The sequence below is a fragment of the Petromyzon marinus genome, chromosome 31 (genome assembly GCF_048934315.1).
Source record: "Petromyzon marinus isolate PM22_M1 ecotype Great Lakes invasive population chromosome 31, UKy_Petmar_22M1.pri1.0, whole genome shotgun sequence".
Lineage (NCBI taxonomy): Eukaryota > Metazoa > Chordata > Hyperoartia > Petromyzontiformes > Petromyzontidae > Petromyzon > Petromyzon marinus.
The window spans coordinates 15,443,454-15,468,144 of record NC_133697.1 but is presented as its reverse complement, the minus strand read 5'-3'; the positions used below and the strand labels follow the sequence as shown (position 1 = coordinate 15,468,144).

At 53.8% G+C, this 24,691-nt stretch overlaps 1 protein-coding gene across 3 annotated transcripts in view; it reads right to left on the bottom strand.

Annotated features, from left to right (window-relative positions):
• LOC116947907 (spectrin beta chain, non-erythrocytic 1-like) overlaps positions 1–24,691 on the bottom strand; it is an 85,308-nt gene that overhangs the window by 37,384 nt on the left and 23,233 nt on the right. For 2 of the 3 annotated variants that reach the window (XM_032964201.2, XM_032964200.2), the window contains exons 3-4: positions 5,426–5,577; positions 614–787 (exon numbers count right to left, since the gene is read on the bottom strand). In XM_032964201.2, the coding sequence (XP_032820092.1) occupies positions 614–787; positions 5,426–5,577 (326 nt within the window). Of the gene's footprint in view, positions 1–613; positions 788–5,425; positions 5,578–20,920; positions 21,488–24,691 lie in introns of those variants that run through there. The other variant, XM_032964203.2, reaches the window with a different exon arrangement.

The window sequence follows — 24,691 nt, the reverse complement described above, 5'->3', positions numbered from 1 at the left end:
GCACGCCAGACGACGCGGAGGCAGCGAGCACGCCACGTTGTCACACCGGCCTGGCAGCGGTGCAGTGGATGTTGCTCCAACACAACCACTCTGCCACGTAGCGAGGGGGTGCCGTGTGCCGGCTGGGAATACCTGGAGATGTTGTGTCAGGTAATCTGGTGAAAATTACGTCTTTGTAAGAACACTTGCAACATAATTACTTTAGCAACACAACTGCTGATACCAATTCCCCATGGCGCGGGATGTGGGTTGCATTTTCACCTTTTAAATTTAACTCAATATTTGTTATTATTTTTTTAATCCACGAAGTGCTGTGGATAAACCTCGCTCGCTCCTAATCCGAAGAGGGTCACAGGTCAGCCCGCCGCACAAGCGAGTTACTTTGGGACGGTCAGGGAGATGATGCCGTGAAAGTGAAGTCGCTTGCTGCGGCACCAAACATTCGGATCGGTCCGAAACAAAGAGAGATGCGTTCCTGACCATCCCACAAACACAAGCAGAGCGAGCTGTATAGCAGACGTGGCGCGTTGTAGGATGTGGAATTATTGTTTGGGTCGCTGGCCCAGACAGACTCGGCCTGCGTTGACTGGTTGCTGGGTAGCGATGCCGATACCTGGAATCGCAGGATGATGGTCCAGATGAGGCCCAGGATGAGGCGGTGGTTGCCATCGACGATGTCGTGCGAGCCCATGTTCTCCAGGTGCACCTTCTGCTCTTTGAGGAACTGCAGCGCCTTGTCCACGTTCTCCAGACAGTGGATGCGCATCTTGCCACGCGTCGGCTTGGGCTGAGGGCACAGCGAAGCGGTGGAAGAGGCCTCAGGGACGGCCGCGGTCGTGACGCACGGCTCTCCGGTTGCGCATTCCGGTTGGACCGTACGGACCGCGCGTTGTTCGGCGCGACGTCCGACGTTTTGCTCCACGTGCCGGGAACTTCCTCGCGCGGTACAGCCGCGTGCACATTTATTACTGTAGTAAAACGAGGCGAAAGCTAAGGAGCTGCCTTGTGTCATGCACCTGGTTACGCTCCTCACACCTGTCAACCCATACGCTTTAGCTGTATTCTTGTACAGGGAAATTGAGTTTTCAGGTCCATACGGCGTAGAGCAGTTTCAATATGCGCAAAAAAACCGTGTCTATTTGTTCGTGTTTCTCCCTGGTGATGGGACTTTACAGGATGAACGTTGAGATTTATAAGGGGCACAGGGTGACCAATAAGGTCTGAATTGGTCTGTAACAAGGTAGAGCACTGATAAGGGGTTGACAGGTTTGTGTTCCTGGCTACGCTCCTTGGTTACGCTCCTTGGTTACGCTCCTTGGTTACGCTCCATGGTTACGTTCCTGGTTACGCTCCTTGTTACACTCCTTGGTTACGCTCCTTGGTTACGCTCCATGGTTACGTTCCTGGTTACGCTCCTTGTTACGCTCCTTGGTTACGCTCATTGGTTACGCTCTGGGTTACGCTCCTGGTTACGCTCCTTGGTTACACTCCTTGGTTACGCTCCTTGGTTACGCTCCATGGTTACGTTCCTGATTACGCTCCTGGTTACGCTCCTTGGTTACGCTCCTTGGTTACGCTCCTTGGTTATGCTCCTTGGTTACGCTCCATGGTTACGTTCCTGATTACGCTCCTGGTTATGCTCCTTGGTTACGCTCCTTGGTTACGCTCCTTGGTTACGCTCCTTGGTTACGCTCGTCTACCCGGGCTCCAGGTGCTGGCCACCCACGCGTGCGAGCGATGGGAGTTGCTCACGGGAAAAGTGTCTTGTGACGCGAGCGCTCCCGGACCGAACCGCAGGTGAGCGCGGCGACGCTGTTCATCTCGCGCTGCCCGCGGCAGCGTAGCAGTAATGTACAACGATGAGCGGACACGCCGAGCAACCACTTGTGGCGGTTTAATGGGCACCTCGGCGGCTTGGCTGAAGCCTGAGAGTGGTTGGCCGGGCGGGCGGCGTGAGATTGGTTAGCCTGGGCGTGAGACCCCATTCACGAGGGACTCACAAGATTTGAGGTCTCCAATTTGATTCAAGAATCGATTCGCTCTTGTCATTGTGGTCTGCCTTTCGGGTACCGTCTGCCTCGTATGTTCTGTCTTGTTTGCTCCATTAGTTTGTAGGTGAAATGTGCATTGAATTGTAAAAAGAAAATCGCACTTAATTCAGTACTTTGTAAAACATGTGACGTGAGACGAGGACTCGGCTTTTGCACCGCGAGCGTAAACATCGGAGAAGGATCGCTCCGTGCCCAGGAGGCATCGTTACCTCCTCTCGCACTTCTCACGCAGCGATTTGGCCAAATTACCCCTCCAGAGAGAGGGAGGGGCTGGGAGCCTCGCGCGTTCCCCGCAGTCGCCTCAAGCAACGGGGGGAGACGCTGAAGGCGTCACGCGAGGCTCTTCTCGCGCTGAGCTGCAAGCTCAGGCAAGGCTCCCGTGGGCTCCGGCTTCGGCGATGCCGGCGCCGTGGCCAGCGGCGCTTGGGTTTGATACGCGACAGCCGACAAAAGGCAGAGACCCTTCTTGCTGCACGTGTGGATCCGTCCGCAGATTGCAGAAACCTGCTCGCCCCCCTTTGTTGTTCTATTTATCGCTCTCACCTCTCAGCGTGTCGCATTACCGCGGCGGTGCTTTTCATTGCAACTATGCAACAGTTCACCCCGCGGCCTGCGTGTAACACAACTCTGTAATACACTGTACGTCGCGCGCGAGGACCAGCACCGTTCCAGGCCTCGTGAGCGAGCGGATGAATGCCCCCCCCATCACCCATGCCCTTGCCCCCCCCATCACCCACGCCCTTGCCCCCCCCCCATCACCCATGCCCTTGCCCCCCCCCCCCCATCACCCATGCCCTTGCCCCCACCCCACTCTTCCTCCGCACGAACCCGCACGAACCCACAAAAACACCGTCCATTGTGCGCGACGCGTCGGTGTGCGAGCGTCTCGCGTGCGGTGCCGCGCTGCTCTCCCGTGCACGATGCACCACCACCACCACCACCATTCTCGCTGTAGCCGCAGGCGAGCACGCTCGCGACACCGACACCTTCCGCTCATCGCCGACACCTTCCGCTCGTCCCAAGCAACGTCGACGGATCGTCTCCAGTGTTTGAGGAGGCTCGACTGGAACGCTCGAGCAAGTCATTTTTGCACAGGGAAAAACTAAATCGGCACCTTGCCAACATTCTCTGCGCTCACAGGAACGTAGAATCGGTGCACAGGGGGCGACGGCGGTCAATAACCCCGTGACATTTTCTCGAGATTTCTCCAATGTGTTTTTTTTTCACTTAGTGTGAGATCTCTGGTTATGGATGGTATACAGGCAGAACAAATAAAGCAGGAATCATGATGATGGTGATAATTTTCATAATCATCACCATCAGACAAAGGTCGTGCTGGAGGACGCCATGTGGCACCTCGCGCCGTGAGCTTTGGCAAAGGTGCAGCCCTGCAACTGCTCGCTCACACCGCGGCTGGTGAAAGGGGCCTCCTCTATAAGGCCCCTCGAAGTAATACTTGGCCTACTCTCCGATGATGGCCAGATGTCTTGGAAGACGTCTCAGTACCCACACTTAACCCGAGCGCACGCGGCCTCCCTGTGGTGAACCCATAACACCGCTGGGTGGACAGGCGGAGTTGTGGGTTCGTTTAAGAAAAACCCGCGAATCTGACCTCTGACCTCTGGATTGCATGTTCCATGTGCTGACCATCACCCCACGGCAGCGTCCTCCGTGCAGTGTATTAACATGACTCATTGTTGAATGTGTGTGTATGTTGAATATGTGTGTGTATGTTGAACGTACGTAGCCAACCGTGGTAATCGGAGGCGGGACGATTGGTGGGTGCCATCAGCTTGGACACGACGGCTGTCTGCGAGTGCGCTGTGCCTGCTCTGACTTGTGGACAGCTGAAATTGCTTTTCCAGATGGTGTGAAAATCCACGGATCCCCCGGGGCACATGATCCCTCTTCCAGCAAACAGGTATAACAGGTAAACTGTACTTCCACGACTGCACAGGTGGAACGTTCGTTCGGGTGTTTCAGTGCGTATACATGGACGCACGTGCGTCTGAACAGGGCGGCCAGGATTAGCCATGATAATTGGCGGAATCCCTTGTGTGGATAATAAATATATGTGGCTCACCTTGAGATGAAATCAAACAAAGAACACTGCCGTGAAGGGTAGATGGGTGGGGTCAGGTGGGTGGGGTGAGGTGGGAGGGAGGGAAAGCACGGGTATCGTTGGCCAGAGACAGAGAATGCCCCACACCCACAATTTAAAGTGACATACCACCATCACATGTCCAGTCGCCTACAGCAAGACATATTGACATTCCACTTGACAGACTACAGTGACCCCTTTATGAGCGCCTCCCCGAGTCTCAAGACTCGTTTTCAAGAGGATCCACTCTAAGTGCGCGGCGTTTGGGCCACGCCACACAGATTCAAGGTACGCTCGGTGCGAGCGGAGTATCCCTGGGTGGAACTCACGTCCCTGTGGAAGCTTGCACGCCCAGAGTTTGGAGGTCAGGATTTATTGCTATTGGAGTAAAACGCCTCTCCTGTGCATGGAAGTAACAAAGGAAACGGGGAGACGTCCTGGAATCATCGCAACGATCCACAGGCCAAGTTTACATTTAGGACGGAGCCTCTGCTACACTCCGCCAAAACAAGTGAAAATACTTTTTTTTAGCCCTTGTATGATCGTAACAGGATCATTATACACGGTTCAATTAGCTGACCAGAATGTAAACTGATCTTAATTACATTAAAATCGCAAGTACGGTTGAGTTAATCGCAGGATTTGAACTCTCTTTTTATTACGAAAATCAGTGACGAACGATTAAAAACCAAACCGTTTTTTTCATACAGCATCTCGAGATGCGGCTGTCACATTTTCACACCGCTACATAAACCCAAATTGCGTTGGACCGCGTTGAACCGAGCCGTGTATCCCCGACCCCCCCCCCCCCAGTAGCGGCGTTATTAATAAAACACCAACGCCAATGCCCTCCCGTAGGGGGCCAGGTGAGTGCTGCCACGGGTCCACGGTAGCCGTGGCAACGCGAGGCCCCCCACGGTGGCTGGGAAGCGGCGGCGCTGCGATGCCGTCGATCGGACAGGGACGCTCAAGTCCGCTTCGTCGGGTGAGGGGACGCCGAGCGTCGCTGAGCTTCGGTGATATAAAACAAATTAACACGGCCAATGCCACTCAGATGCAGTTTGTGCTCCGTTACACGGCAGAGCGTCCGGATTAGTGTGCAAGAGGAGGGTGCGTAACAAGTCTAACGATCTTCAAGTCGAGGAAAATATCTCTCGCGACCGTGCGGGGTAACCAGCGTCCGGCTGGACAGCGCCGCTACGATGTCGGGATGAGCGCGCGCAGCAGCGGAGGCGGTGGCGATGGACGTGTAAAGGCGAGCGCGAGGACGTACCAGCGTCTCCCCGGAGAGCACCTCCAGCAGCTTGATGAGCATGCGTCCATCGCGGAGGTCCGTGTAGAGATCGCCGATGCGGCAGGAGACGCGCGCCAGGTGCGAGTTCACCCACTTGGTGAACGTCTTCTTCTGCACGGCCTCGCGCTCGTCTGCACGCGCGCAGGGGGGCACAGGGAGGCGTCACCGCGGGGTGCCAACGCGCCGTAGGCGCCGACTCGTCGCGTTCGCCGCCCGTCGTCATCGACGGCCGTGGTCTATCCACTGCTGGATAAAGGCAGCGCCGGGACCGTCGGCATCGCACACGACCGTCATCGTTCATCTCGCACCTGCCCGTGACCCGACCTCATTGCTCAACCTTTGCGGTGTTCTTCCTGTCGAAAGCATTCCCTCCTTTGGCTGTCACTCCATAACTAGTCTCGTCCATCGGAGAAAACCTCTCTCCAACCAGCAGCTGCAGATCAGTGGAGGTCTCACCCTGTTCTCAGAGATAACCACCCGCTCATCTGCAAAATGATTGCGCACAAAACGATGATTTCACTGTGCATCGCTTGACGCCTAAAGTTGAAAGAACTAGTGGACGAGTATCGGTTGGTGTTACCCAAAATTGCCTAGGACACAAACTACAATCCATTTCCACAACATGTCTAGGAGTTGTGCAATGCTGGGGTTTGCGATGCGCTTAGACATCAGTGAGGTTGGCGCTAATGACACCTTCAACGCCACGATCATCACGGATGAAAGCATGAACGTGCCACTACGCTGGATTTACCTGTCAGAGGTTAATGAGCAGGTTTCCTCATTATTCGGTTTGCCTCTGCCTTTTCACGTGCAATGTGAGCCAATCGCAGAGGCCAATTTGAATCATGTACAGTGTAAATGCTATGCTCACAGATGACGGTGACGATGATGATGTAGTAAACCCCCCATTACCTGTGGCTTTATTATCTGCAGGCATGAAGCTTCCCTTTATCCTCGAGTATATTATTCCTCTTATGGGCACCGAGCTCAGACAATGATGCCGACGATGAATTGATGATGATGATGATGATAAAGGGAAGGACAACCTGCCGATGATGGCAATAGTCAACACCGAACTCTTAGCTGCTTCGGTAACAATGCTTAACTCTAAACTGTACCTCTCGATTCCAGCGCCATCATTGCCACGCAACACTGCCAGGCCCTGTGCTCAGCAGCACAGCCATTTGCTTGGCTGCTCTGAACACTGTCATCACATTCACACAACACCCACGAAAGTGAATAATGTACAACCCTTGATCAATCCACTGCTGGATGAAGGCTTGCCCGTGCCACGTCGGTTAGTAGGGTTGTTACAGCGAAGTCTACACACTGTATTTATGGACGTTGAACTTCTTTTTCACGGAACGTAGCCAACCGTGCTACCGAAGGTGTGGTCTGGGGTGGCCTCCACACCAGCATCTCACCACCGGTGTTGGCCGTAGCCGAGAATCGAACGCAGCTTGCCGAGTTCAGAGCACAGCGCGCAAACGACGACGCCACCGCTGCCCATGAATAACCGTGGTGCGCTGTGAGCTTTGTACAACGCCCGTCCCCCACGTGATAGAAGTCAAGTGGAAAGGGGCTGTGGCTGAATTTGTTCCGTGCCGTCGGGTCCCCTCCGGCACGCGGCGTCTCGTCAATGCGGTTTGCAGCAGCTCCAGGGTGAGTCACGGCAGGGGGCTCCTGCTGTGCCAGGGGAGACTGCTTGGGGCGTGGGAGCTGCGATCGGTTCATCGTCCCCACGACTCTCGTGGTACGGGGGGAGAAAGGCGAGGCGGCCGTGGAGGTGCTACGAGGCTGTGCTGTGAATAGCTCCCAAATAAGCCCCCAGCATGTGGAGTGAAACGTCGGACATCGTGCCGAACAACGCACGGTACGGACCGCAGCTCGTGTCGGCGCGAGGTGAGGTCAGATTAAAATTCCGCACCTGGTCTGTGACGTCGCACAAATTGGCATGGACGGGTGCTAATGATGTCAGGTCGAATACATATTAATAACCACTACAAACACAGACTTCCAATTATACAGTCAAGTTGGCGCGGTGGCAAAGTTGTTAGTGCATGGTGCTACGAACCCAGCGACCCGACTCCGATTCCCGGTCACGGCCAACGTTCAATGCCGAGCAACAACTTAGCCGGGCCTGGGGGCCCTCTCCTTCATCAGCCTGCATTGACCATCGCAGTGAAATATGGTCAAACACGGGGCGTAGGGAGGCCTTCATCCAGCGGTGGATTAATAAAGTTCCATCAAGGAACATCGCAGTCACTCGAGACGCTACTCCTGGGACGGCCGCATTCCCTCTTCCAGTCGGTGGTTCTCAACTATAACGTGCCCACACGTTCAGTTCTTCTGAGCCGGTGGTCTGGATAAGGCTGAGAGGTTGTGCACACGCAGTGCTGCACACCGCTGTGTGTTGTTTCAACGGCCGTGACTGCAGAAACAGCCAGGTCAGACTCCAGTGACCCTTCGACAGTGCACGTGTAGACTCTATGAATAATCTGGAGCATTGCCTCAGCCGTCCTGTGTGCCGTAGCGCGACTACCCGCGGCCCTGGCGAACTCTCTCGATTGATGTTGCCGCCAGATCCTGTTGCAATGAAAGGGGGGGGGGGGTACCCCAATTTTGTCATTTAAAAAAAGTATCCACTGTTACCATGACGACTCTATTGGCCTTTCTCTTCTATATAACGTGGATCCTGTTTCTCAGATAAAACATTAATGCCAAGAAAGTGTTCGTTTTGGAATATTTTTTTACTGTGACACTCATCACCAGCCAAGCCCTGAGGCAACAAACTTCATACTGCATCGATGCTCAATCTACTGCTGGATGAAGGCCTCTCTCCCATAGCTGCCGGCTCTGCATGATCGTACGATGCAATAATTCACACCGAGCATCTGCGTACAGACTGATGTTATCGCTCCATCCCCCCGTTCCATTCATTGGCTGCCACTTTCATCATAACTCTTAGCCAGCAGCCACCATCCCTTCGAGTGACGTGTCCTGTCCAAGCCCAATAACTTGTATTAAGTGTATTTACATAAATAGGTTAAACGGTCATGTTTAAATCACACAATGCGAGTTTAAAACTACTTTTAACTGCACAAAACATTCCCTATTTTATTTTAATGATCATACATCAGCTGACGCCAATACGTCAATTTGACTGTTCCCAACAACAGCTGTGAAGCTTGAAGTGGCAAGGCAGCAACGGCACGATGAGGTGATGATGACACATCACTACGGACACAACACCAGCACCACCATGACATCATCATCATCGTCGTCGTCGTTGTCACAGTCCACGACGCCACGCGGCGCAGGCAGCTGGCAGCAAGCAGTGTGTTGTGATGACTTCACGGAGATTCCACACGGCGAGCACTCGGCACGAGCAACGATGGTGCAGGAGTGCTACAGAAACACAGTGGAGAACGCCTCTGATCCGCAGTTATATGGGGGGTGGGGGGGGGTCTGTGTTGGTGGATCCTTGTATCCGCTAATAATAAAACTCGTTTTATCCGCGTGGACACCTGCGGATGACAGCAGCGGCTTGTCGCTAATTCCGGCCGACTCCTGTTATCCGTGGAATGGCCGTGGGTAACACGAGTGCAGACGGAGCGTCAACGCCCAGAGCCCACTCTGGATGCTGCCTCTATGCTGCCGGGAGTTTATATGTTCAACTTTTCCCGTTCCTCTCCGTTGTGCCCCGCTGCTGCGAGTTCCGTGTGCGCGTGCGTTTAGCGCCGTCCCGTCTGGACCGAGGTGGATTCGGAGACTCGACCGTCCACGCCGCACCGCCCCAGTTAGTACCCCGCTGCCAATCTTCAAACGTCGGCGTGAATAACCTTCGGCGAGGGAAGTCCGTCACCTCGTTGGGACTCCCACCTTGACCACGGTGACACTTGCGAGCCAAGTTCGACTTCTGCAGGCGCAGAGATCGTCGGCGCTCCCGACGGGATCCGTGCGTAGCGCCCCGACCGGCAAGCGGCACGCGAGCCTCAGAAGCGGCTGCGGTTCTCACGAAGTCGCGACTGGTGGATGCGGTGCCCGCAGGCGAACACCGCCAGGGAGAGCTGCCTGGGCTTGCGGGGCGCACGGCTGAGCGCGGCGCGGCAGGCAAACATCACAGCAGCAGCAGCAGCGGTAGTGGCAGTGTGACGGTGACGATGACTTCTGCTGCTGCGTGAAAGTGTGTGCTTCATTCATGGGTGGAGTTTGTGGGGGGCATCGCCCCCCAAACTGTACACCTGTATCAATACACCATTATCAATATATATTTTCACTAGTTTAAAATTAAAGATACATTTTTAATTATATGCACCCGCGATTCCTAAAGTGAGGGACAAAGCGAACCCCGCCCCCCCCCCCCTCCCAAATATAGAAGTCAAACTCCGCCTGTGGCTTCATTGGTAAGCAGAAGACCACTCACACCAAAACGTCTCTTTTCCTAAAAGGGAAACATGGCAGTGATTACTTAATGTAGACTCAAGCAATCCCATGAAGGATATTTCGGGTTTTATTTTATTGACATTAAAACTCAAAACGCGCGTTTATTTCAGCAATGAGCTGGGTTCGATTCCTGACCACAGCTAACATCAGCTGGCCAGTGCAATCTGACCGTGAGAAAAGGTCACGGCTTGAGGACGCCTTCATCCGGCAGTGGATAAATCACGCCCGCTGCTGCTGCTGATGATGTTGTTAATGATTAAGTTGGGAATCTAGGGCCCAACTCTTGGCTTATCTCCCCACCTCCGTCCTGTGGCTGCAGTGCCAATGGCTGCATGTCGTCCCCACGCTCCAACTTCACCCTCCCGCTTGGGACCCGGCACCCCGATTGTAATACAGCTGCATCATGTACACCAGCTGACGTGTGTGCACGCACGGTTCTTTAGTCAATACACGCTGAATAAGGGTCTACCCATGCCATACGGGTCGTGTAATTGGGGTTAATACAAAATATTGTACAGCGCTCTATCACTGCTGGGCAACGGCCTTCTCACGCCGTGTCAGTCTTAGGGGCTGTTTGACCATACTTCACCACCCTGGCCATTGCTGATTGATTATGGGGGGGGGGGGGGGGGGCTCTCAGGCCGGTTCAGATACCATTCTCCACCAACGTTGGCCATGGCTGGGAATGTATTTCCGCTTGCGAGTTTCCCCGATCGCGCTGACCACCGCCGCTCCCGAACGCGTTCACGCCGGGTGTGTGTCAGGGTGCAAGTGACGCCGCAGAGGGAACGGCACAGACTGGAGCGGCGGCTGGCGTGGACAGATGACCACCACTCCCTTGTCCAGGCCAACTCTCCAATACCCCGCACACTTTGGCAACAGATCGACAGGCTGCCAATTGGAAATCGGTGGCAGCCGGAGTTATGTAATATCGGATGTCGCGGTTCTCCAAATTGTGTAAACACCGCAGCAATGCGAGAGTCACTTGAAAGGCAGCGCAGCAGCGCATGTATATCTACTCATTAACAAAAGTTTGTTGCCAAAGTAAAAGCGACACAAGCCACACCTGTCGGAAATGAACGGATCAGCCGCGGTGAAGTGTTGATACCCCATCGCGGAGAAAAGGTGTGCGGCAAACTGTAGCCACTGCCTGGGATGCTGTACGAGGCAATCTAGGCGCCCGAGTATAGAATGACTTACGACGAAGCAGAACACGGGGAAGTTCGGTTTACGAGTGTTTTCATGATGCGTATAACAACTTACGCATGCAAATTATCCGCAATAATCACGGATAAGAGGATGGATTTGGCGCGACACGCTCGCGACGCTGATGTCACCAGCGGCATCATGCTCCTCGTCGTCAACCAAACACCATCGTCTTCTGTCATCTTCCTCGTGCTGCAGCTGTTGTTCAATCGGTACCCATCATCTCGAGGCCCGAGTACAGACAAACGATCGTAAGATTTGTCTTAAGTCCGCAGGCAATGATTGCAGCACAAAACGAAATGTTGTAAGATAAAAGTGATCGTAAGCCGAAGTAAGCGGGGGAGCCGTAGTGAGATCGTCAGGCCCACTCACGCAAGACTCCTACCAAACACACTGCACGGTAAACGAGTACGTTACGACGTCGTATGTCATGCATTAATAAGATAACCTGAACATATAACACGATGGCCTGAACATATATCTTAATGTGTTTACATTTCTGACTAAGAAACCAGCGACACTGCCACAGAGGAGCTCGCCACAGCGTGTGTACAGCATCCGGCTTGTGCAGTGGGCAGGGCCCCAGGGGTCAACTCCCAGAGAGGGCCGCCCCTCACCCACTCGTGGGGCCAACCTCAAGAGTTCTGCTTGGTGTAAAGTCAACCGTGGTCAAGCTACGGACGGACTTGCCTCCGGCACGTTCATGTGGAATTTCTCCCACCGGCTTGGGAGGGAGAGGGACTGGTGAAATCTTAGCGCGCCGCGGGCAGTCGCCCGCATTAGGAGACTTCACAGCCAACACAGGACGGAAATTATCCGCAATTTTATTAAAAAGAAAATGTGGCTTCATTTATTGAATGAGTCGGTAATTTCACGAACATTAACCTCAACGCACTATCACCATCCCTGCGTGGATGATATAATCAGTGCTTCTCAGTACCTTTGACACCGCGGTTTGTGCAAGAAAGGTAGATAAAAGCTTTCTGTCTGGGTGACAGTCCTGATGGGTTAGCACTCTGCCCAAGATCCACGTCATGCTGATACCCATGATCACTCCCACGCCATTGAAGTGTCTGAAATGTAAGTTTGCAATCGTAGAACTGCCTGTGCCCCTTTAGCTTATCAGACTTTAAACAGCTGAAATTGCTCATAGAATCGAGAGCATATTGTCACTGCAGCTTCTGTTCATTTGTACGTATGTTGCACTTCTTTCGCACCATACATAGCCAACCGTGATAATCGGAGGTACGGGACTAATATCATTTAATGAGCAAACCGGAGAGGCAATAGTCATCGCAGGCGTATATTTTAACTTGTGCAAAACAAAGAAAGCTCCTCTCTCGAGAATGCAATTCTGAATAAAAAAAAAACGTGAAGCAAGGAATGTGAGTGGAGAGTATTTCCAAACTCCTCCCCGTTCACCGACTTGGCCTTGACGGGCGCCTTCACTCTTGCCAAAGATGAAGCGCTATCTTGGGTGCTCGTCGGCTCGGTAAAGCGCGTAATCAGCGGAAGCCGTTACGCGTCGCCACGACCGCTATCGCGGGGAGCACACTTGTTGTCGACAATTACACATGAGAGGCGTTTGCACAAGGCCGATGTATCAACGCTCTGCCGTCACGTCGACCTTTTCTCGTTAATACGCAAAGGACACGTACGCTAATAAATGGCAACCCACGACAATAAACTGCACCAGATCTCTACTTATTCAAGTAAATGCGGGCAGAGGGCGTCACATTTGCAAAGGTCTCGAATTAACCCTGGGGTTTATTTTCAGTTGAAGCAATCGGGAAAATTTATTAACCCTCACCCCCCTCCACCAGTCAAAAAGAACTCCAATCTGAATTTCGATTTAAAGCTTTTGTGACTGCAAGGATTCATCTTCTTGGTTCTTTCGGTAAAGTCACGTAGAATGAGAATACCACGACCAGGTGGTATAAATGTGGCAATCAGAGAGGGCCAGAAAACATCAATGATCGACAAGTCCCAAAGCAAACTGTGCATGGGTACTGTGAGAGTAGGGTTAGGTTAGGGTTAGGTTAGGGTGGTTAGGGTTGTGTTAGGGTGAGATTCGTATTGGGGGTTGTCTGTAACGCACACGAAATGGGGAGTGTGTGGGCCGATCGGTGCAATGGTGAACCATCCCGTCTCCACCATCGGTATTTCAGCAAGTGCTGGAATAATAATTCATGAATTCGACATGAATGCAGAATTGTACAAGGCCAATAACTATTGACCCTGCCCGTTGAGAACTGCTGCTTTAGACAATATGAGGGCGACTGATCTTATCTGCGACCGCATTCTGCTGACCGTCACACGGGTGAGCCAAGCTCCGCTTCTGTTGAAACCGGTCCGGTTTTATTCCTCAAACAAATGCCGCAGGAATATATTGGTCCAGAAAGTTCATAGACCATTAGACTACAAATGTATTTTATATATATACGTGGATGCACAGAGCAGAGCCCTGCCGATATATGTTTCTCCTTGAGTGAGAGACGGAGATTCTTTTTTTAAAATCAGACCACGCGTTGTTTAAATCCCAGTCGGGGGCCTGAATCAACCCGTTGCCACTCTAGCACGAATAAAGCAAGCACCGCTTTGTGGCAAGTCGAACGTGGTTGTTCCCTGGGGAGGCTGGCCTCCAAGATAAGTCGTCCGAGTATTTAATTTCCGCCACCGACTCAGAGCTGCCGACAGCGCTGAGAACAGCGTCACTCGGGCTGTAGAAAGCGAGACACTTCATGCCCCATTCGGAGGCATTCACAAAAGTAACGGAATCATTACACCGCGGTGTTCAAGTTGAAGATCACGCGGTGGACAACGTGCGTCAGAAACGTGGAACAAATGACAAAGCAGATGGACCTCAAGCTGGAAACTACGCGTACAAGCGTGGAGCAGGTACGTGCTTGGAACTACAGAAAGAGGAACGCACGGGTCGCAGAACGTTTGCCAGTGAGAGACATCGTATCGATCGCTAGGAATGGTGAGAGGGCTTGAGCAGGACACGTCATTGGAAGGGGAGATGGCCGGTGGTCGAGACTAACTACGGAGTGACAGCTAAAGTAGGGAACACGCACAAGAGGGCGCCCATCACAGACACGGAGCCATTAGATCGGTTCACCCGTAAGGGCAAGGTGGACCGTTTCACCGCGGGACCTTGATAGATGGCGACAGCTTGGAGGAGCCTTCATCCAGCAGTAGAGATATCATGCCTGATGATGATGACATCGGTTTAAGCTAACCTACATTAAGTGGTCTTTAAGTTCAGCAAATGCTCATGTAACATCACGCGGGGCCAGGCTCCCCATTCCCCCCCCTACCCCCATCCAGGAGAGTCACCCCCTCCACTCCCAACGAGCCCCACGTCCACGCCGAGCCCCCACAATCTCCGCCCTCTCTCCTCTCCGCCGACGCGCAATCGCCCCGCGTCCTGATGCAGCGCGGCTCGCGGGGACGCTTGGGACACATCCGCACGCGCTGCTTTCTCGCGAGCCAGCACACACGTGGCACGCTCGCGAGCCAGCACACACGTGGCACGCTCGCGAGCCAGCACACACGTGGCACGCTCGCGAGCCGGCACACACGTGGCACGCTCGCGAGCCGGCACACACGTGGCACGCTCGCGAGCCAGCACACACGTGGCACGCTCGCTGGGCGGTTGTTTTCATGCGGCGAGAAGGCGAAGTCGGGGCTGTTGATGGTAAGGATGCGGGTTGCCGTTGGAAACACCAGGTGTCGGGTTTCATGAAACCTCAATTTGTATTCATGCTGCAGACTCGAATTACCCCACAACAAAAACGACGTCGCGTTTCTCATGAAATTCAGTGGACAATAAAAAAAACATACAGATGGTGATCCATTTACAGATGTCCCAATGATTTCTAATGACCCTCTCTCTTACTTGATTCTCAACAGTTGAATAAATGATGTGCCCTTAACGATGGCTCGATATCTTAGAGAGGAGAATGTTGGCTGATGTAATCGGCGAGTTTGGTGGGAGATACTGCATGTAGAGGCTTTCAAACTAAATATTGTTTTCGGTATACTATCTCCTTGTGATTTCAGTGGGATATCTATGTATAGATCACCCTGTAAACATTCAAATGAAGCACTTTGATTTGAGGGCGTGGGTCTCTGTTCGCGTCGCAGAGAACTCAGCCTAGCGGCAATGAGAGCTCCCTGGGCTCAAACCCGAGGCTCGCTCCTCATCGAGAAGTCGCTGGCATCTCGGCCCAGCCGTCGTCTTCACAAACGAACAAAGGAGAGTGTTTGCCATGGCCTTAGACGAGTCCGACCCAATTGCTTCTTAGCCGTACGTGCCCCGCAACCACTCGCAAAATGTGCAGCAGCAGCGAATCAGTGCAGCACTTTGCCTACCGGAGGTACTTCCATCCCTCTGAATGACACCGCTGAATCAACTCGTGTTGTTGTACGGTTTACAGTCGTAATTAGTTATTTTATTTTAGAAAAAAAAATGATACAAAAATAATGCAGCGTGCTACTGTTAGCCATCTGATGCAGGCTAGCACCCATAAAGAGAATCAGTGCTGGGCACTTCTCCCGTTTCAGTGACCACGAATGAACAAATGGCGATTTCAACTCAAAATGATGATCCGTGGTATTGCTCGCTGTTGTTCCACATTCCAATTTCCAACCGCTCGCAAAACACAAACTCCATCCCTGCAGAAAACGTGCACAATCAGCTGTTGTGGGAAGCGCGTTCGTGCTCACGCCCCACGGCAGCAGCAGCAGCGCCGCCGCCGCGGACAATGAGAAGAGCACAGCGCAGCAGCGGCGGCGCGGGAGGGCGGGCGGGCGGGAGGGCACGCCGACTCCACGCAGCTCTCCGCCGACGCACGGCCAGAGCGAGGCATTTGCGATCCTCGTTTACAAGCGCTTTAAAACAACTCGTTGTCCTTGCCCCCACACCTCCGACTAGCACGGTTGGCTACGTACGGTACCAAAGAGGCTCAACACGCATGTAACAGAGTCGATGGCGACGAGGGGGTGGGGGGTCAACTGCCGATCCGGCCGATTCTGTTCCAATATGCGCTTGGCAATCTGTCCAAGAGCTAAATGCCAACGTCGAGGTTTGCTCGCCGCAAGTGGGCTTCAGGAGAGAATTTGTGTAGTTTTGCCATTCCTCCTCCTCCGCTGAAAGAGCACAGACTACAGTGGTTGACTCTGTTTCAGAGTTTGGGTTGCGTGGCCACAACCGCACAACTGTTGCTTGTCTGTGATGTTCTAGGCACCAAGGCGATGCCCGCATTGGCCTGGTGATGTTCTCATGATGCGGAAGATGGCTCTGCCGGTGTCTATGAGGCAGAATGTCCCAGCCAGGAGGCGCAATGTTTGGGTCTGTGTTCTGGGAGCCTATCAGGCCAATTACTTATCGGCACGTGACCTTGATAAAGCAAACTCGCTTTGCAGACAAGAGATCAGGAAATGATCATATTAAACATTTAGCACTTTTGCGTTTTGATCTATTACCGGTAAAGTTGTATGGGGAAATAATGTCAGAATGACATTTTCATAACGGATGTATTACATGGCTTTTCGTTTTTGCGTTTGAAAATGTGATCTAAGAGCAGTGCCACCCATTTGCTTCGCAATCAGAGGCACCCCCCTGGGTGGCACTGATGTTAAAGGGGTCACCGTGGACAATTCCAGCGATGCCACCACCACCAACACCACCACCACCAACACCATCACCACCACCGCCACGCTTCCCTAGCACTGCAGTCTGCCAGGCCTAGCAGGATTTTCCCACTCGACAAGTCACCTCCAAGGTGTACTCTTACAGGCTCGCACTTGAGGATGCGGATCAGTGTTTCCTTCCATAAACCATATGCCGTGGTATTCGATAGAGGCTTTCCAAATGTATGCACAATGCGCTTCTTCAGGAACTGCTGATGGTTTTGCATACACACAGAAGTTTTCTGCTTTTTACACGTGTGTGTTGTTTGAAACTTAAGGATTTTCTCCAAGCCATCACCGTCGCTCGTAGATCCTGCGATACAACAACCAATCCAGGTCCCGTACATGAGCCGATGTCACTGTCCACTCTGCACAGTGGACGTGGCCCTCCTTCGGCTGCCATTCCATCGTGAATCTCGACCACCGGCCTCCATCCCTTCGAGGCAACGTCTCCTGCCAAGGTCACCTACTTGACCTTATGTACGTGACCTCGATATTGTGTTTGCCACGTATAGTGATTTAACTTAAACAGGTAATTCTATTATGCGATTTCCCCCCACTACCTCTTGCCTTTTCAGCGTTACAAAAATCAGGGAAAACTTTCCGGCCGCAACGGGACCGGCAACACGACCGGAATTGTGGCGGAACACGGCTCGGGACAACAGCCGGGAGCGTCGCGACGCGGGCACCTCGAGAGCCACCGTGCGTGGGCAGCGGGGCCAATCTGGCGACACAGAGACGCGCCACTGGCGAGCCACGGACCGCGGAATGTCTCTCGGTCCGCCGGCTCCCGCGGAAGCCGCACACCGTGCAGGAACTCGCCACAGCAACGTCATCAACCATCCACTGCTAGCCACATCATCATCATCGTGAGCCATGATCTATCAACTGCTGGCCACATCATCACGTGTCCAATACTGTGTAAATATATTAATGTGGTGCCAGGACACGAGAAGTATTTCAATTGCACAATTCCTAAGTAACACGGTCAACAAATGAAACGTGGACCCTGCACATGGCGAGCGCTATACACGAACACCTGCGGATAGACTCACGGATCGTTGCAATTTCTAATCCATCATCACAGAGCTGCCTCCTCCACTCCACATGAAGTCCATGCACCGATACAATTGGCATTTATTGTTGTGTCTGTAACTCCGTCTCAAGACGCTGTCCAGAAACAACGGGGTATATTTATCTCACGAAGCCATTCACAAGCGGACGGGAAAATGTGTTGAGCCTGGATGTGATCAAAGACAAATGTAGTCAACAGCACGGATGGCCGTGGGAAGGAATTCCCAGCCACTAGGGGCAGCAGAGGACGAGGAGATTCCTCACACAGCGGCACCACCCCAGGTGGGCAGCATGTTACAGGACACAACACAGAGGTACCCACGTGGCACTGGACTATGTAGTGTACACTCGTTCCCACCTGAAATGATTCACCAAAGGTACACAACCCGCTACAGTCATCCAGCAGATCGCTTATTCAGAACCACTGCCGAGAAATGGCCCGATCGCTTTCCTCTCGGAGGCAAGCGATTGATTTACATAATCGATGGCTCCATATCTCACAGAGACGAGTGTGAATATATTTATTGTCGTGAGAGTGATGGGAGTTGTGCAGAGGCTTTGAGATAAAAATTAGCTCTCTCTGTAATTGATATTATTATTTTAGTGGCATATTAGATCTGTCACAGGATCACCCTGCACTTAAAGCATGACACCTACATTGTGTCAGAAGCCGTCCCGAGAGTACGGCGAATCGGGGCGACCGCCCGGGGTCCCATGCTTGGGGGGGGGGGGGCATCACGCTTCGCCGTCACGATATCAGATGCAATACTTCCGATTTAGTTTTGAGGATGGGGGGGGGGGGTCCGCACCCCCAATGGACGGCCCTGCATTTTGCAGTCGGGGATTGTAAACGCACAGCACCCACAGTGTGTCGTGTTCCTCATGACCACGTCATTAGAAATTAATCGAACACGTGGCCGATGTCAATGGTAAAGCTACGGCGGGAGTAATGTTGTACACGTGCCGCACACTAGCAGCCAGAGATACCTTCATCACCAGCCTCGCACACACGCGGTCCACACGAACACTTTACTCTGCAAGTATTTAACACACCGTACAACAACAAACATCCTTTCTTCCGCAATCCACTTGTAGATTAAGGCGTATGGCTTCCTCGCGCTATGACGGGGGTTGTTTGACCATACTTCACCACGCTGGTTAGTGCGGGTTAATGAAGGTAGGTGGGGTTATAACTCGGGTGACCCAAGGTTTGAAGTGCCAGTGCGCTAACCACTGCGCCACCGCTCCAACTTCATCACTTTCGCTTCTCACGAGTACGTATACTCCGCTGTATTTGTGAAGAGACAAAGGCCCGTCTTCATCGCATCAAAATAAAGTGACACTCAAGGTCCCAACAGCTGCATTGCTGACACACGCGATGTTGCAGAAGAATGTGTAACAAAGCAAGCAAATCCTGAACGGGCACGGTTTCGTCTGCCCCGAGTCTCATCAGCAGGGCGTGGCCTGGGTTCTTAGAGAAAATAAAGCGACGCGCTGCCCTGGCGGGGTCCATGTTGCGTGCAGTGTGCGCGGTACGAATGGTCACGGGTCAAGTGAACGCGCGTGTCACGAGTCCACCGGTGTCGAGGCTCTGTGGCCCACGTGCTGCGTGGCTCTCACTGGCTGCCCACGTGCTGCGTGGCTGGCTGCCCACGTGCTGCATGGCTGGCTGGCCACGTGCTGCGTGGCTCTCACTGGCTGCCCACGTGCTGCGTGGCTAGCTGCCCACGTGCTGCGTGGCTCTCACTGGCTGCCCACGTGCTGCGTGGCTGGCTGCCCACGTGCTGCGTGGCTGGCTGCCCACGTGCTGCGTGGCTGGCTGCCCATGTGCTGCGTGGCTAGCTGCCCACGTGCTGCGTGGCTGGCTGCCCACGTGCTGCGTGGCTGGCTGCCCACGTGCTGCGTGGCTGGCTGTACACGTGCTGCGTGGCTCTCACTGGCTGGCCACGTGCTGCGTGGCTGGCTGCCCACGTGCTGCGTGGCTCTCACTGGCTGCCCACGTGCTGCGTGGCTGGCTGCCCACGTGCTGCGTGGCTGGCTGCCCACGTGCTGCGTGGCTGGCTGTACACGTGCTGCGTGTCTCTCACTGGCTGGCCACGTGCTGCGTGGCTGGCTGCCCACGTGCTGCGTGGCTCTCACTGGCTGCACACGTACTGCGTGGCTCTCACCGGCTGTACACGTACTGCGTGGCTGGCTGCCCACGTACTGCGTGGCTCTCACCGGCTGTACGCGTGCGCACATTTAGGGCGTTTGCGATTGCTTTCTGAAAGGGTAATCATGGATAGTTTTCGCCACTCCGTGTACAAATAAAACAAAAATGTATGGCCCAGTGATGGATGAAGACCTCCCCTATCTACCATGCTGTGTTAGTCTCATGGGGGGGGGGGGGGGCTTGTTTCACCATACTTCACCACGCTGGTCAGTGCGGGTTGGTCGAATGTTGGAGAATGGTGTCCGAGGCCGGTGGTTCACACATCCCTGCCCCACTGATGTAGCCCGGAGTCTAACTCGCGTGTGCGGGTTCACACCACGGTAGTGTCGAGGGCAGTGCGTGCTAACCACTGTGCCACCGCTCCACCCCGCCCCTACGCGCGCTGACTGAGCAGTATGCTGCTAGTGTGTAGACTGTGTAATCATCATAGACTGTCCGTGGGATGTTAAGCAAACTTAACTTGTGATTACGGGGCCTCTCGGCGCGGCAATTACAACATTGCGCACGTTTCTTACCCCCCCCCTGCCCGCATGTGACCCAGCAGTGTGAATGTGTGGGGGAAAGTGTGAGTAGTCCCACCTCTTCCAAAAATGCCTGGCCAGTAAGCCAGAGCGGACCAAATTTGCCTTCTACGGTAGGGGGTGGCCTCTCTTCCGTCACCTTCCTCTCGTTCGGGATATTCCGCCAGCGGTGGCGTGAGTAGGGCATTTCAGAGCTGCACCTTTACCTACAGTATACAATACCTACAGTATACAATACCTACAGTATACAATACCGTGGTCGTGATACAGATAGCACTGGAGTACTGCCGTAGGCGAGAGGAGGGGCCTGCACGGTACCTTGGAGTTGCTTGAAGCGTTCCTCGAGTTGCGAGTAGGTGAACTGGGGGGCTCCGGGGTAGTTGGCGGGGGAGTTCCGCCCGGAAAAAGTCGGGGACTTGAGGATGAAGACGTCGCTCTCGGCCATGAGAGCGCGCAGGTAAATCCAGCCAGGTGGCGATACTTCTCCTCGGTCCAATCCGGGTGGATCTCAATCCAGGCGGAGAGTTCCCCGATCCTCACTCGACCTGGAGTCCGGCCGCCACCCGGCGTGCCGGCTGGACCAGAGCGCGGCCGCCCGACGAGCGGCTTCGACGGGGCTCGCTGGAAACTTGCACCCAGGCGCGTGGAAACCCGTGCGGGACAACTTCACAACGTTCCGCCAAAAAGTCAAATGCGGGGGGGGGGGGAACCCTCAAAAACCCCGCAGGTTGGAACAAAACAAAAGTCACCACCCTGTAAATCTTCGTCTAGCCCAGCAACTCGGTCCTTGCCAGCACGTGGCACTGTGTTCCACCAGCAGCAGCAGCAGCCTCCTGCTTGCTGCTCACCTCACTCACCAGCAGCAGCCTGCCTCGCTGAGCCCACGGGGCGGGTCCGGCTGACTGTGTCACGGGGCGGGGAGGGCTGCGGGCTGACTCGGCTCGTGCGCGCAGTGGGGGTTGACAGGGGGCCGCCTCGCCACGCAGAGCCACGCCCGGCCTGGCTCTGCGTTCCACGCAGCGCGCGCAGCCTGTGGCCTCCTCCTGCTGCTGCTGCACCTGCTTCTACCTTGCTGCACCTGCTTCTACCTTGCTGCTGTTCCTACTACTGCTCTCCTTGTTGCTGTTGCTGCTACTTTCCTGCTGCTGCTGCTACCTTTGTTGCCGCTATTGCACCTGCTGCTACTTTCCTGCCGATATTTCTGTCGCTTCTCTCGCTGTTGATGTCGCTTCTGTTGATGTCGCTTCTCCCGCTGCCGTGCCTGCCTGCGGGGCAGGGCGTGCTGCTGCGGCACGCGTGGCAAGCCCCGTGGCTCGTTCCTTCCCTCGCACGTTTTTGAAACCGGTGGCAGCAGCTCGGTGATGTTGTTGCTAGAGTTGGAATAGGGTAGAGGTGCAGCCCTGCAATGCCTTGCTCACTCCACCGCTAGCGGTAGGGGGCCTCCGCTATAGAGAGCGCTACAGTGGACGTAGTCAAACGCTGACCGGGCACACACGTGTCTACGTTGAACTTCTTTTGCGCCCCACGTGGCCAACCGTGCTAATCGGAGGTCCGGGGGAAGGACGACATCAGTCGCAAGCAGAACTTGAAACTTCGTGCTTTCATGACACGTACAAAAAAACAAACCCAGTTTGATTTTGCAATGTGAAATCACCTCTACATTTTAAATTTCATATTCCCAAAGGCAATGACTCATGTATTTCATTTGCCAACGTTTACACAACTGTACTGCAATAAATAGTAACTACGTAATACCGTATATTTATTATACAAGCTAATAATGTGTACGTTGTCAACAACAACAACAACACATCCACACATTGCAAATACTGTATATAATAGATCCAATGTTCCCACAGGTATGTCAGCAACCTCCTGGGTGTTACGCCACGTGATTGCCCAGCAAGTTGGCAGCCCCACGCGCGATGATCTCTGCACATTCCACTCCAAGAGCACCGATTACGGGCGTGCACCACCATGCCCGGCTCATGATGATGATGACAACGTGGCGATGGTGATGATGATGGTGATGATGAAATCAAAGGTGCTGGGGGACAAGCGAGCGTGGCAGGGCCTGACGTCCACTTCGAGTGCCGTGAACTTTTCATCGTTCAAACAACAAACTCTCACCTATGGGGGGAGTAATATTGACCTGCGTTACTTCCCAGCACTCTGTAGTTACATTATTAAACAGGGATAACTACAGGTGACCTAATAGCACCAATCCTTAGAGTTGGCTGTGCCGGACAGCGCGACGCTAGTCTCAGAGTGTCGGCTTGACTGAGACGGCGTGACCGAACGCCTTGGGCTTGTCGTGGTCAAGGCAGTGACAACCAGCGGATCAGAGAGTCTGGACCCAGTCACCAACAGCTGTACAAAAGCGTTTAGAATGCAGCAAGAGTGCTGCGCTTCGAATCATTCCATCAAAACGGCTCTCGAGGGCGTGTTTGGTATGGGGTGGCAGAGCGAAGGACTGCGGTGTGCGAGACGCCACTCCCGGCGGGTTCTTTTGGTCTCGCTCTCTTCACTGGAATCACAATGCCAAAACACAGCTCACCCTGTGCCTCAAGGGTCAGTTCGCAATGCCAAAACACAGCTCACCCTGTGCCTCAAGTATCAGTTCGCAATGCAAAACACAGCTCACCCTGTGCCTCAAGGGTCAGTTCGCAATGCCAAAACAGCTCACCCTGTGCCTCAAGGGTCAGTTCGCAATGCCAAACCACAGCTCACCTTGTGCCTCAAGGGTCAGTTCGCAATGCCAAAACACAGTTCACCCTGTGCCTCAAGGGTCAGTTCGCAATGCCAAAACACAGCTCACCCTGTGCCTCAAGGGTCAGTTCGCAATGCCAAAACACAGCTCACCCTGTGCCTCAAGGGTCAGTTCGCAATGCCAAACCACAGCTCACCCTGTGCCTCAAGGATCAGTTCGCAATGCCAAAACACAGCTCATCCTGTGCCTCAAGGGTGAGTTCGCAATGCCAAACCACAGTTCACCCTGTGCCTCAAGGATCAGTTCGCAATGCCAAACCACAGCTCACCCTGTGCCTGAAGGGTCAGTTTGCGTAAGCGAGTTCATCGGCGCTAAAAGAAATATGGCAAGGCATACGAAATAGTGACGTGTCATTCAAATGACTCTTGCAAGGAGGGTCCTGGCGACCGATGCGCCTTCATCCAAAGCATGGCGTGAATGAAATCGGCAACTTGACACCGATTTTGGATGTAACGGGAAGCGCGACCCGAGTGGTCGTTCCTGCGGCACGCGGCAGGCGCCAGACAACTCCCTCCGCAGCCCCTCGCTCGCGCCACTGCTGCCAGAAGGGTCTCCGCTGGAGAGAGAGCGAGAGAGAGCTCTAGAAGTTCCTGGTGCGCCTACAGCTGTAGGGGAGGGTGCACTCGCAAACCACGACGATTACCCACACCCGCGGTGATGAGTTCCCATCACACAGGACGGCTACTTGGGTCCGCGTGAATCTTCTGTCTGGCGTGACATTCAAACGGAACCTCGCACGGCGGGAGTTGCGCCGACGTCACAATGCCCGGTGCATTACGGAGCCGGTACAACGTTAACTGAGCCGACAATTGCTTCTAGCTGTTCCTATGAGTTAACGCTCCGAGTTGCCATTCCATAAGTAAACTGGACAAATTACTCAAATGAGTTTACACATCGCAATAACCGCCCGCTACTGGCAGGCCCAGTGCCGAGTGGTCGCCTTGCGCTGCACGGGGGAAGCTGCCACTGGGGGTGCCCTTCGAGTGGTTCAGATGAGACGGAAGGCGCTTGAGATGCTGATGCATTTCGGCAAGCGCCGTATAAACGTAACCAATATTGTTTTCTTGCAAATACAGAATTCATTATTAGCATTAGCAGTTATTGTGACGATCTGTATGCAAGATCACCAACACTTATTTGGAAGCCATTTTGTTTAAACTCGTTGCACATACAAACATTCAAACACTGCAAATACAATATGCGGTGCTGTGCATATAATGCAAGGGCAAGGTTCCAAGGTTTGCATGGCAATCGCATCCACCACACAGTCTTGCAAGGTGGGGCTGCCACCTGTCCGGATTCACCCGGGACGGCCCGGG